Below are 14,042 nucleotides of genomic sequence, written 5' to 3' on the forward strand. Positions count from 1 at the left end.
CCTCTTTTGCTCTCTCTCTCTCCCCTCTCTTATGCTCTCTTTCTGCCCTCTCTTTTGCGCTCTCTCTCTCCCCCTCTCTTTTGCTCTCTCTCTCTCCCCCCTTCTCTTTTGCTCTCTCTCCCCTCTATTTTGCTCTCTCTCCCCTCCTCCTTTTTTTGCTGTCTCTCTCCCTCTCTTTTGCTCTCTATATCCCCCCTCTTTTGTTCTCTCTCCCCTTTCATTTGCTCTCTCTCTCCCTCTCTTTTTGCTGTCTCTCTCCCTCTCTTTTGCTCTCTTGAGCCCCCCTCTTTTGCGCTCTATCACTCTCCCCTTTCTTTTGCTCTCTCTCCCCAGTCTCTTTTGCTGTCTCTCTCCATCTCGTTTGCTGTCTCTCAACCCCTCTCTTTTTCTCTCTCCCCCCTCTCTTTTGCTCTCTCTCTCTCTCCCCCCCTCTCTTTTGCTCTCTCTGCCTCCTTTTTGCTCTTTCTCTCTCCCCCTCTCTTTTGTGCTCTCTTTCCCCCCTCTCTTTTGCACTCCCCACTCTCTTTTGCTCTCTCTCTCTCTCTCTCTCTCTCTTTTGATCTTTCTATCCCCCCTTTTCCTCTTTCTATCCCCTCTCTTTTGCTCTCTCTATCCCCCCTCTTTTGCTCTCTCTCCGCCCTCTCTTCCCCGTCTCTCTCCCCCCTCTCTTTTGCGCTCTCTCTCCCCCTCTCTTTTGCTCTCTCTCTCTCCCCCCCCCTCTCTTTTGCTCTCTCTCTGCCTCCTTTTTGCTCTTTCTCTCTCCTCCTCTCTTTTGCTCTCTCTCACCTCTCTTTTGCTCTCTTTCTCCCCCTCTCTTTTGTGCTCTCTACCCCCCCTCTCTTTTGCACTCCCCACTTTCTTTTGCTCTCTCCCCCCCCTCTCTCTCTCTCTCTCTCTCTTTTGCTCTTTCTATCCCCCCTCTTTTGCTCTTTCTATCCCCTCTCTTTTGCTCTCTCTATCCCCCCTCTTTTGCTCTCTCTCCGCCCTCGCTTTTGCTGTCTCTCTCCCTCTCTTTTGCTTTCTCTCTCCCGCTCTTTTTTGCTCTATCTCTTCCCCGTCTCTCTCCCCCCTCTCTTTTGCGCTCTCTCCCACTCTCTTCCCCCCTCTCTTTTGTGCTCTCTCTCCCCCTCTCTTTTGGGGGCTCTCTCCCCCTCTCTTTTGACCTCTCCCCCTCTCTTTTGCTCTCTCTCTCTCCCCCTCTCTTTTGCACTCTCTCCACTTTTTTTCCTCTCTGTCTCCCCCTTTCTCTCTCTTTTTCTCTCTCTATCCCCCCTCTTTTGCTCTCTCTCCCCTTTCTTTTGCTCTCTCCCCCTCTCTTTTGCTGTCTCTATCCCTTTCTTTTGCTCTCTCTATCCCCCCTCTTTTTCTCTCTCTCACTTTCTTTTGCTCTCTCCCCCGCCTCGCTTTTGCTCTCTCCCTCTGTTTTGCTCTCTCTCTCCCCCTCTGTTTTGCTCTCTCTCCCCCTCTCTATCCCCCCCGCTCTTTTGCGCTCTCTCCCCCCTCTTTTTTGCGCTCTTCCCCTCTCTTTTGCTCTCTCTCCCCCTCTTTTTAACTGTCTCTCTCCCTCTCATTTGTTGTCTCTCTCTCCCTCTCTTTTGCTGTCTCTCTCCCTCCCCCCTCTTTTGCTCTCTCTGCCCTTTCTTTTGCTCTCTCCCCCCTGTCTTTTGCTGTCTCTGGCCCTCTCTTTTTCTGTCTCTCTCCCCCTCTTTTGCTGTCCCTCTACCCCTCTCTTTTGCTCTTTCTCTCCCCCTCTTTTGCACTCTCTCTCCCTCTCTTTTGCTCTCTCTCCCCCCTCTCTTTTGCTCTCTCTCCCCCGCTCTCTTTTGCACTCTCCCCCCCTCCTTTGCTCTCTCTCTCCCCTCTCTTATGCTCTCTCTCCCCCCTCTCTTTTGCGCTCTCTCTCTCTCTCCCCTATCTTTTGCTCTCTCTTCCCTTCTCTTTTGCTCTCTCTCTCCCCCTCTCTTTTGCAGTCTCTCTCCCCCTCTCTTTTGAAGTCTCTCTCCCCTCTCTTATGCTCTCTCTCCCCCCTCTCTTTTGTGCTCTCTCTCCCCCTCTCTTTTGCTCTCTCTCTCTCCCCTTCTCTTTTGCTCTCTCTCTCCCCCTCTCTTTTGAACTCTCTCCCCCTCTATTTTGATCTCTCTCCCCTCTCTTTTGCTCTCTCTCTCCTCCTTTTTTTTGCTGTCACTTTCCCTCTCTTTTGCTCTCTCTCTCTCCCCTCTCTTATGCTCTTTCTCTCCCCCCTCTCTTTTGCGTGCTTTCTCCCCTTCTCTTTTGCTCTCTCTCTCTCTCCCCTTCTCTTTTGCTCTCTCTCTCCCTCTCTTTTGCAGTCTCTCTCTCTCCCCCTCTCTTGTGCTCTCTCCAGTTCTCTTTTGCTCTCTCTCCCCTTCTCTTTTGCTCTCTCTCCCCCTCTCTTTTGCACTCTCTCACCCCCTCTATTTAGCGCTCTCCCCCTCTATTTTGCTCTCTCCCCTCTATTTTGCTCTCTCTCTCCTCCTTTTTTTGCTGTCTCTCTCCCTCTCTTCTGCTCTCTCTATCCCCCCTCTTTTGCTCTCTCTATCTCTCTCTCTCTCTTTCTCTCTCTCCCCTCTCATTTGCTCTTTCTCCCCCTCTATTTTGTTGTCTCTCTCCATCTCTTTTTCTCTCTCTATCCCCCTCTTTTGCTCTCTCTTTCCCCCCCATCTTATGCTCTCTCTCCCCACTCTCTTTCGCTCTTTCTCTTTCTTCCTCTCTTTTGCTCTCTCTCTCTCCCCTCTCTTATGCTCTCTCTCCCCCCTCTATTTTGTTCTCTCTCTCCCCCCTCTCTTTTACTCACTCTCTCTCCCCTTTCTTTTGCTCTCTCTCTCCCCTCTCTTTTGCGCTCTCCCCCCTCTCTTTTGCACACTCTCTCTCCTCTATTTTGTGCTCTCCCCCTCTCTTTTGCTCTCTCTCCCTCTCTTTTGCTCTCTTTACCCCCTTTCTCTCTCTCTCTCCCCTTTATTTTGCTCTCTCTTCCCCTCTCTTTTGCTGTCTCTCTCCCCTTTATTTTGCTCTCTCTTCCCCTCTCTTTTGCTGTCTCTCTCACTCTCTTTTGCTCTCTCTCTCTCTTCCCCCTCTTTTGAGCTCTCTCTCTCTCACAGCCACAACGCCTGCGCCTACCCCTGTCATGTCCAGTCAGCCCTACTATTCTTGCGGCGGAGGATCAGATGCCAGGTCAGTCTGTTGAAGGTCAGGTGTGTTTTTCCTCGCGCAGTCTCTACTGTGCATGACAACTTCGGACAAACACACTTGGCCTTTTATATTATAGGATATTTTAATACAAAAGAAAAGATACAGTTAAACCGATATATTAACTTTATTAACTGTAGATTTTCACATTACAATGTGTACCTTCATTGGAGGATACTTATGGTATGGAGCAGAACCCGTTGCTAATTCAATTGCAGTAATTCCAAAGCTCCATATATCAGCTTTAAAATCATAACCTCTAACCTGAAAAAAAAGGAAAAAAATATATATTTTAAGAATCCAGCATTGCTTAAAACTGTTTTATAATTCAAACAAATCAATAGCTGAAGGGATGCATGTATTAGAAAATCAGGGCTCAGGAATTTTGTAGTATTAAACAAATAAATGATGATGATAATAATAGTAATAATAATAATAATTATTATAAGTATAAAGTCGCAAATAAATGTTAAAATAACTTTTGCAACAATGACACCATCTGCACCAAAAATAATTTGTGTATTTATATATGTTGGTTTATCAGGGATCTAAAGAGACTCCAAATCCGAAGCAAGGAGGACAGTCACTGTAGCATGTGAGTAGATGGGTAAAACGCATGAGATGCTGATAAAAGGCATAGATGAGAGAACTGGTTAGCAGCAGCAGTTATAATGGATAAACAAGTGAGCTAATAGGGACAGTAAAGTAAAAATTTAACTATCATGATTCAGATAGGGCATGCAATTTTAAACAACTTTCCAATTTACTTGTATCATCAAATTTGCTTTGTTCACTCAGTATTCTTTGTTGAAAGCTAAACCTTGGTAGGCTCATATGCTAATTTCTAAGCCCTTAAAGGCCACCTCTTATCTCAGTGCATTTTACAGTTTTTAACAGTCAGCACTAGTTCATGTGTGCCATATAGATACAATTGTGCTCACTCCTTTGGAGTTATGCAGAAGTCAATACTGATTAGCTAAATTGCAAGTTTGTAAATAGCACTGAGATAAGGGGGCAGTGTGCAGAGGCTTAGATACATTGTAAATGATACAAACAAAGAAGGCGCCACTATAGTGCACAATCAGTGGTAAAAGACACGGCGTTAATGCAAGTGATACTGTACTTACAAAATTCCAGACACTTGAGAAGTCTCACAAGCGCCTCCTGGACTCTTAGGAGTCGTCCAGCTAACTCACACTCTTGCACTTTCTGGATTCGATGTCCGTACATGGCTGGTACTCACCTGGGCTGGAAGACAGGAAACGGTTGCTGAAGACCGAGAAATGTTGTGCTAATAATAAAGTCTTTTTATTCTTTTAACTAAGACTTTTGTGTCACGGACTTTTATTCCTTTATACCTGCTCTGTGATCCTTTGTTAAAGGATAATTTTCCGGCTAAACCACTGACTGTAGTTCTCTGGAGCGTTTGAACACAGTATTGCGGTGGAAGGACTTTACATCAGACGTCGGGTGTCTTCCAGCCCAGGTGAGTACCAGCCACGTACGGACATCAGATCCAGAAAGTGCAAGAGTGTGAGTTAGCTGGACGACTCCTAAGAGTCCAGGGGGCGCTTGTGACACTTCTCAAGTGTCTGGAATTTTGTAAGTACAGTATCACTTGCATTAAAGGCGTGTCTTTTAAAAATGATTGTGCACTATGGTGGCGCCTTCTTTGTTTGTATCATTTATATCTGTAGATGCTATCGTCTTGGGCCACCAACAAGAGATTTGAAGAAGCAGTTTGCCACCACCTATCGAATTTAATACCAGCGGTTTGTTGGATAACCATTTTGGACTTTGAACTTTTTTGTTACTATTTTTAGTCAAGTGCCATATGTTTTTTGGAGTTTGTGTGTTCAGTCTGGAAATGTCCTGCCAACCTATATTATACCATTTGTGATTAATATTCACATTTAAATATCAAGGTTACTTGAATTACCAGTTTATGTATTTGGTTTGAATTTGAATAGTTTTCCAGACCAAATCATTACATTGTTGGCGCACTGATTTTTATGTTTTGTTGATTAGATACAAGGTAATCACAGAGGTAAAAAGTATATTAATATAACTGTGTTGGTTATTTAAAACTGGGAAATGGGTAATAAAGGGATTATCTATTTTTTTTAAACAATAAAAATGTTCTAGCAGACTGTCCCTTTAAAGGGACATTATACACTCATTTTTTCTTTGCATAAATGTTTTGAAAATGATCTATTTATATAGCCTATGAAGTTTTTTTTTAAAATGTACAGTTTTCCTTATTTTTAAATAACATTGCTCTGATTTTCAGACTCCTAACCAAGCCCCAAAGTTTTAGGAGAATACTGACAGATACCTACTCCAGCTTGCTCCTGTTTGTGTAAAGGGTCTTTTTCTATGCAAAAGAAGGGGGAGGGGGGAGTCTCTTATTTCCCACTTGCAGTGGGTTTTCTGACTGCCTTTTCAACAGAGCTAAACTGAGAGCTTCTAAGTAAGTTTTTTAACAGTTTTATACTGGATTTTATATCAGTATCTGTGCATCTTATTTTTTATAGTAGTGTCTATTACATGCAGTTATATGAAAATTGGTGTACACTGTCCCTTTAAGTATAATAGCAAACAGACATTTTACACAAATGTTTATTTTGTTTCATCTATAAGAGTGCATTTAGGCCCAGATTACAAGTGGAGCACCCTAAGAATAGCATTTACTTTCAATGGATAGCACGGCTGTGCTAAACATTGCTCATACAAGTTGTGAGTTGAGTGTTGCAAGTGAGCTCCACACAACAGCGCCAAAACATTTAGCACAACTTAAAGGGACAGTAGAGCCACAATAAAACTTTCATGATTTAGATAGGGCATGCAATTTTAAACAATCCAATTTACTTTTATCATCAAATTTGCTTTGTTCTTTTGGTATTTTTTGTTGAATGCATAGGTTGGCTCATATGCTAATTTATAAGCCCTTGAAGTCCGCCTATTATCTCAGTGCATTTTGACTTTTTTCACAGCTAAACAGTGCTAGTTCATGTGTGCCATATAGATAGCATTGTGCTCACTGCCATGGAGTTATTTATAAGTCAGCACTGATTAGCTAAACTGCATGTCTATCAAAAGAACTGAAATAAGCAGGTAGACTGCAGAGGCTTGGATACAGGGTAGTTACAGATGTTAAAAGTATATTAATATAACAGTGTTGGTTGTGCAAAACTGGGGAATGGGTAATCTAGCCCTAAATGCATTTGTATTTTGCTTTTTCAAAAATGTATGTTCCTGTTCGACATAAATCATTGATTCTTGTCATTCTTGCAGAGGTGTGTCCCATTTATCAGTAAAGCAGAAGCAGTTGTGTTTATCAGCCAGTGAGGATTAGTAAAACGTAAAAAAGAAATACTGCAGTATTACTTTAAATTTAAATTTAACAGCTTTAAAAAAAACATTTTTCAAGAGAAAAAATATGTTCAATATGTGTAAATGTCTGCTCTTTCATTTTCAAGGTAGAATATTTTTGATTATACTTTCCATTCAAGTGCAGATTATTTGTAACTGCTACAAGTAAGATGAGATGACCATAACGTATCAGAAAGCAAGAAAGCAGAGTAAGCTTCAGAATAAAGCCAAGAAGTTCCAAATAATCCAAGAAAGAAATCAGGTACTTGTAAGATGGGAAGTTCCAGGAGTGAACTAGTTTCAGACCAGGAGCAAATAAGCACAGATAACATTTAGTAAAAATATTGACTATAATGGCAACACTTTGCTTCACATACTGAGATAGTGAAACCTGTATAGATGATTACACACAATGCAGATCATGATATTGATCATTGCTGGTATTTTTCATTTCAAGATACGTCTTTTTCTGCTAGAATAACTATCTTGTGGTTACATGTAGGTCACCATGTGCTCACACTTCTGTCTTTTATAACTAGTTACAAACAGCAGCTATGTGGGCTTCACATACATCTAGAGATAAACTACTTGAATGATTCTCACATTTAATTGAGTTTTAGGGGCCGAATAATCAAGCTCCGAATGTTTCTGCGCGAGTCTTCAGCAGTTATGAAGCAGCGATCTAAAGACCGCTGCTCCATAACTTGTCCGCCTACTATTGCGGACATCAATCTATACAATCGGGCTGATTGACACCCCCTGCTAGGGGCCAATTGGCCGCGAATCTGCAGGGGGCGGCATTGCACAAGCAGTTCACAAGAACTGCTTGTGCAATGATAAATGCAGACAGCGTATGCTGTTAGCATTTATCAATGTGTGGCAGACATGATACGCTACATTGTATCATGTCCGACCGCACTTTAATAAATCGGCCCCTTAGTGTTTACTCCTAATAAGGGTTAATACATATGCACAAAAACAGTTGACCAAGAGCTGTGGAAGAAGCCAGCTGATGAAAATGCACTTATTTCCTAGAGAACAAAGCTTGATTACCTGTTCCATTACTTCAGGAGCCATCCAGCATGGGGTACCAACAAATGTTTTTCTTACTTTATTCCTTGTTACATCTCCACCGGTTGCTAAAAATGAACTAACACCAAAATCTGAAAAAAATGAATTGCATAATATAAGCTGGAATCAGATTTAATTAGATAAAATATATAAAACACAAGCAAGTCATTTAGGGTAGAGATTTACACAACTATTAACCCCTAAAACTCCACATCCCACATCTCAAACTACACCTCTACACTATTAACCCCGAAACTGCCACAGCCCACTGGAAAGTAACCCACTACACTATTAACCCCTAAACCCCACACACACAATCGCATAGTAACCCACTACACTATTAACCCCTAAACCCCACACACAATCGCATAGTAACCCACTACACTATTAACCCCTAAACCCCCCACACACAATCGCATAGTAACCCACTACACTATTAACCCCTAAACCACCACACATCCCACCTTAGTTACCCCAAAACTAACCTTACCTTTAAAAAAACAAATACAAAAATAAAAACTTACCTGAAAAAGTAAAAAAAAAAAAAAAAAAAAACTTTACAAAAAACCTGCATGCTCTGTCAGGCTCATGAAAGATGAAATTTTAATTTACTGTCCCTTTAAATTGATGTTTGCTATATCTGTCTTCCCCTTTGTGTTAAGTTTCATATATTTATTTTCAAATTCAAATTTCAAAATTAAATAGTTCAAACCTCCATAGAAATACTCAGCTCAGGTAGTATACAATTTTGAGCATTTAGCTTCCTTTAACAATGTTCTTTGTTGAAATCAATTTAAACCTATTGACTGCAAAGGTTGTTTTTTTTTATATGTGCTTTTTTTTTCTTTTATAAGAATGATGGAATTCAACTGCAAAACAAGGTGTGTGTGCTCCACACAACATAACCTTACAAATCAAAAAGTTAGAACTTTCTGTAATTAAATAAATATGTCTGAGATAACGGGCTATAGATTTTTCAGGTTCGCTTGCTGAAGGTATTAGATACTTCAACTCAGATTACAAGTGACGCAATAAGCAGTATCGCTAACATTAGCGAGCAACTTGAATTTCATAGTCTATGGTAAATCACATTTACCAAAGGAGGGTTAGAGCGGCCAACATGGCTCTAATGCACCTATTACAATGGATATCATGACTGCGCTAAATAGTGCAGCTATTACTAGATGAATGTTATGTATTGCACTCAAGGAAAAGTCTAAATAATGCTTGAAAAAATAGTGTGACTTAAGACCTGAAGTAAAGTGTCAGAGTTAAAAAAAAGTGTTATAAAATACATCAAATAAAGTATTACACTCGCATATACACTATTTAATACAACATATTTTAATATTGACTGTTGACTGGAAATGGCTCCAGAGTGTGTGTGTTTGTATGTATGTATGTATGTATATAGGTGAAAATATGCATACATATATACACATATAAACATATATACTGTAAACACACGTATAAACACAGATATATATACATAAACATATACAAATATATATATATACAAACACACACACACACTTTTGAGCCCTTTCTAGTCAAATACCTTGACATATGCAATATCATTTTAAATAATTTTAATATTTTTTAAGGTGTTTTCAAAATAAATACTTGATATACCTACTGTATGTTCTTTTTATTTTTAAATATATATATACACACATATATATATATATATATATATGTATATATTCATGTAGATATATAAGTATAGATATTAATATATTACAAAGAATATACGAATATATATATAGAAATATGTATTTAAATATAAAAATAATTATTTATTCTAAAGCAAACAACATAAGAATTTCAAGTATTGCTTACACATCTTTGGTTTCTGTGCAGTTGGTCTAGCACAGTGTGGGTTAGCGCGAGCGATTAAATTAAAAGGCTTTCTTTAGTTCCTGCCATAGAAATATATGGGGGGATGGAGTAAGAGTAGTCGTGATATTAGAAGTCCTGAAGTTTACGCCTGAGTCTTGTGCTCACACGCAAACTTTTTACTTTCAATTACTTTCAACATGTAATACCAGCGCTAATCAGACAGTGCTATTTTTTACATTGAGCGCTGTTAGCGATCAAGAGAAATAAAACATTAGCACGCCACTTGTATTCTATTATTATTATTAGTGGCAATTAACATCTATAATTGCATAAGCTGTCCAATAGATGAAATCTCACACAATGGCCCCAAGTTATCAAGGTCTGTCGGACCTGATCCGACAGTGCGGATCAGGTCCGACAGACCTCGCTGAATACGGCGAGCAATACGCTCGCCGTATTCAGCATTGCACAAGCAGCTCACAAGATGCCACCCCCTGCAGACTCGCAGCCAATAGGCCGCCAGCAGGGTGGTGTCAATCAACCCAATCGTACTCAATCGGGTTGATTTCCGGTGATGTCTGTCCGCCTGCTCAGAGCAGGCGGACAGGTTATGGAGCAGCGGTCTTTGTGAACGCTGCTTTATAACTGTTGTTTCTGGCGAGCCTGCAGGCTCCCCAGAAACACGGGACATCAAGCTCCATTCGGAGCTTGATAAATATGCCCCATAAAATGAGAACCTGTGGCTAACTGGTTAAAAAAAAATTACATCTGCAACATCTTCTGAAACACGAAATGTGGTTAATGTAAATTTTTGCTGTGTAGAACGAGAGGTGTCTCAGAGAGCATGCAGACCAGAATGAGGGGCAAACTGGGGACATTCCAAGAGCGGGGTCAGGATTTTTCCCCTGCACTAATGTTAGGTTGGACTGTTTTATAAAGGGTGTTTTTAAATGTTTCATTTGTTTGTTCTCCAATGGTTTAAATGTGTTTTTATGATGCTCATTGTATGCATTGAGATGTGAACAATATGCTGCTCCTTTGAAATTAATGGAGAGTTATTTACAGTTAATGGATGTGAAGAGGGGAAAAGTAACAATCTCTTTGAATTGCACAATTTTTGAGTTGCATTGTTGTGCCAAGTCTATTCAATCTTGCCCAATGTATACATTAAATCCTTCTGTTATCTATTGATGTTTTCCAAAGGTTCTGAGGAACTTTGCTGCTTGTCTTTATGGAAAGTGATATACAAGCAAAAGTTGGTAATTGTATGGTCTAGGAAATGAGACAGAGGGTATTTCTGCTTTCTGGCTAGCAGTTATTTGTAGATCTGTGCATATCTTTGCAACCACAATATTATCTAATAAACCCTGCCACCAGAAAGATGCAAAAAGAAACTTTAACATAAAGCCCATGATATTCCACTGTGACAATCTCAATGGATCTGCAAAAGAGACACTTTGGCTGTGAGGGCTAGGGTTAGGATTAAGCTAAGAATAGGGCTAGGGTTAAGAATATTGCTATGAATAGGGCTAGGATTAGAACTCAGAGTTAGGGGTAAAAGCTACAGTTAGTATTAGGAGCTAGGCATAGTATTAAGGCAAGGAATAGTATTAGGTCCATGGTTGGGATTAGAGTTTAATTTGATGCTAGGGTAATGGATCTGGCCAGTGTTAGGCTAGGGTTAACGCTAGGCCTATAGTTAGGGTTATAATTGGAAGAGCCGTCAATATTGAAATGCATTGCAGCATACTCTTGCATCCATTAAGCTGACAGCAGTTTGGTCATGTTTTGGAGCACTCTTCTACAAATATTTTTTTTTTAACTAAAATCAAACTAACTTTGAATATGGCGTTAGATGCTAGGGTCTGATGCTGAGCTTTGCAATTTTATTCCATGTTCTATAAGTTCATGCTTTAAATTAAAATATTATACTGTATATAATATCTATGTTTTATTCCAATAAACATATTTTTAATGGTGCAATTAGAAGCCTTTCTTTTCCTTTTGAACCATGATGATATCTTGACTGTGAAATTGTAACAGACATAAACATTGCCATTGGAGTGAAATTCCTGATGTGAACTGTCTATGGCCCCCTTGGGAGCTGTTTTTAGAGCCTATTATTCTGATACATATAAAAACATATATATATAAAAAAAAACCTCTCTTTATGTCAGTATTTTTAACAAAATACCATACATTTTGGATTAGTGTATTATATAATATCATGAAATGATGAACTAAGAATAAAAATTTAGATCACCATTTCAGTTGCATTTAGATTTTATTGTGGATATCTAGGTATAGTTTCTTTAAAGTAATCAACCATTAACAGCCTAATTCTACTACACCAGTCTAACTCTATTATATACACAGACAACAAATATATATCAGTACATTTCATGTTTGTAATGAATTTCCCATATAAATATGTGATATAACAAATACCATCAAGATATCCATAAATAATAAAAAAGAAACTCATGTTCAGAATTAAACTTTGCTATTTCTTTCATACTTCATTAGCTTATCACACATTAAACCCAGTTCCCCCCCCCCCCTTCTCCTGTCTGGTTCATATAACAGTCATTTTTCTTCCATTTTGTTTCTCTTAGGCATTTGATTATTTAGCGTTTGCCCAAGATGCCTTTTTAAGTCCTTTCCCTGAGAACTGAATTTTCAATAACCATCTTTTCTTTATATATACTCAATGAAAGCACAAAAGTAATTCCAGCATTCAATTACTGCTATTCTTGTGTCAGAATCTATAAATCACGGTTTACCTCAGATATATCTCTTATAGCCTCACTACAGATTAGTTTGGAAAAAGAAATAACAGATCTAAGAATTAATAGAGTATACTGCAGATAAAGACGCTGCTTTTCAATACAGATGCTACTGGCTAAAATGCAGAATCTGCCACATGTGGCTTATTTGTTTAGTACAAAACAGGAGAAAAGATGATACACATCCAGATTAAAACAACTGTATAGCTATACAAATAGTCTGGCTAAATGAAAAATGTTACAGAAGCATTAGTTATTTTGTTGTGAAGAGCTTATTTCCCAGCAGCAATGCCTGAACCACAAGCCAGCGCCTAAGAAGGGCTCCAAGAAAACCGTAACAAGTATCATTTCATAAAGAGTTAACTCTTGCCTAAATACACATTTGCTGACCTCAGCTCTAAGTTTAGGGATAACCAATCCCATTGTCTAATCACCTCTGGAGCCAGACTGCTAATTGATAAGATGAACTTGTAAACTTGTTATCTTAAGTACTGTAATCCTATTGTGGCCTGTCAAAGGACAGTGCTCTCTATCTAAATGTGTGATGGGGGATTTTGTGCTTCCCCCCCTCTCCCCCTGGGAGTGCCCTGTGTGCATGTAACCTTAATAAAAAGCAGGCTGGGCATCCCAGTCTGGAGTTCTTGTTTGACCCTCAATCGCAGCGTTGACTCGTTTTTGTGGGCAGAAGGGTATCCTAGCTGTACTGCAGCTAAGGGAGATTATTCTATATTTGCGAGGCTCATATAGAATACTATGGAAAGCAGCTTCTCCCCTCTTTAGCAATAGGGATCCAGGATTTCCTAGGAGAGGTACAGAACGGATGGAGAGCGCTTACGAAAAATTGAAGCGTACAACCCTAAAGGATTTACTTGAAAGCAGAGGGGGGTACGCCAGCAACCGGCCGAGGAGAGAGCTGATCGCAGAATTGACCGAACTGGATCAGAGCTTCACAATGGCGGAAACACCGACCACGATTAGTGACGAAAAAAACAGGATTGTTCGGGAAAGGCTCTCATTATACGGGCCGAACCCCTCCATGGAATTGGTACAGCAGTTGATGGCGGAGGCGGACGAGGATATACGAGAGACTCGAGCCCACGAACTCAACCTAGCGAACGCACACCGCAATGCTGAAGCCCCGCAGGTAATCATCCCTGTCGAAAATACTGGGAGGCCCAAGATACCCTATGCTGCATTTCGACCCTTTCTAGAGAGCGAGACAGGGATTGATGAATATTTGGCGGACTTCGAAAGGCAATGTGCCCTGCACCAGATTCCCAACAGAGAGTGGCCCGCGATATTGTCTGGGAAACTATCCGGGCGAGCCCTGGAAGCCTTTCGTACTCTGGGTGCTGAGGAAGTGACACAGTATGAGCTAGTTAAGGAGACACTGTTGCGACGGTACGCTGTAACTCCGGACACGTATCGCCAACAGTTTCGGGGCACGAAAAAGAAGCCTAACGATACCCATATGGAATGGGCGCACCGAATGCGGAGAGCGGCAAATCACTGGCTGAGCGGAAGTAAAGCGGTGACTGGGGAGGAAATTTTACAATTGTTTCTCTTAGAACATTTTTATAATGGCATGGAACAGCAAGGGAAGGAATGGCTGCGAGACAGGCGGCCTTCTACCTTAGAAGAAGCAGCCAAATTGGCCGATGAACATTATGACTCCCGTCTTCACGAACCCATGAACTACCGAGCTCCAGCACGGGTCGAACCCAGAGAGGTTTACCGTGCACCCCCTCGTGCTGAATTCCGAGCCCCGGT

The 14,042-nt window shown here is 40.6% G+C and overlaps 1 protein-coding gene across 1 annotated transcript in view; it reads right to left on the reverse strand.

The window, feature by feature from the left end:
• Positions 1-14,042, reverse strand: part of STK39 (serine/threonine kinase 39) — a 1,002,247-nt gene that overhangs the window by 758,063 nt on the left and 230,142 nt on the right. The window contains exons 6-7 of the mRNA XM_053698395.1: positions 7,630-7,739; positions 3,367-3,468 (exon numbers count right to left, since the gene is read on the reverse strand). Coding sequence (XP_053554370.1) covers positions 3,367-3,468; positions 7,630-7,739 — 212 coding nt within the window. The remainder of the gene's footprint in view (positions 1-3,366; positions 3,469-7,629; positions 7,740-14,042) is intronic.

The sequence above is a fragment of the Bombina bombina genome, chromosome 1 (assembly GCF_027579735.1).
Source record: "Bombina bombina isolate aBomBom1 chromosome 1, aBomBom1.pri, whole genome shotgun sequence".
Classification (NCBI taxonomy): domain Eukaryota; kingdom Metazoa; phylum Chordata; class Amphibia; order Anura; family Bombinatoridae; genus Bombina; species Bombina bombina.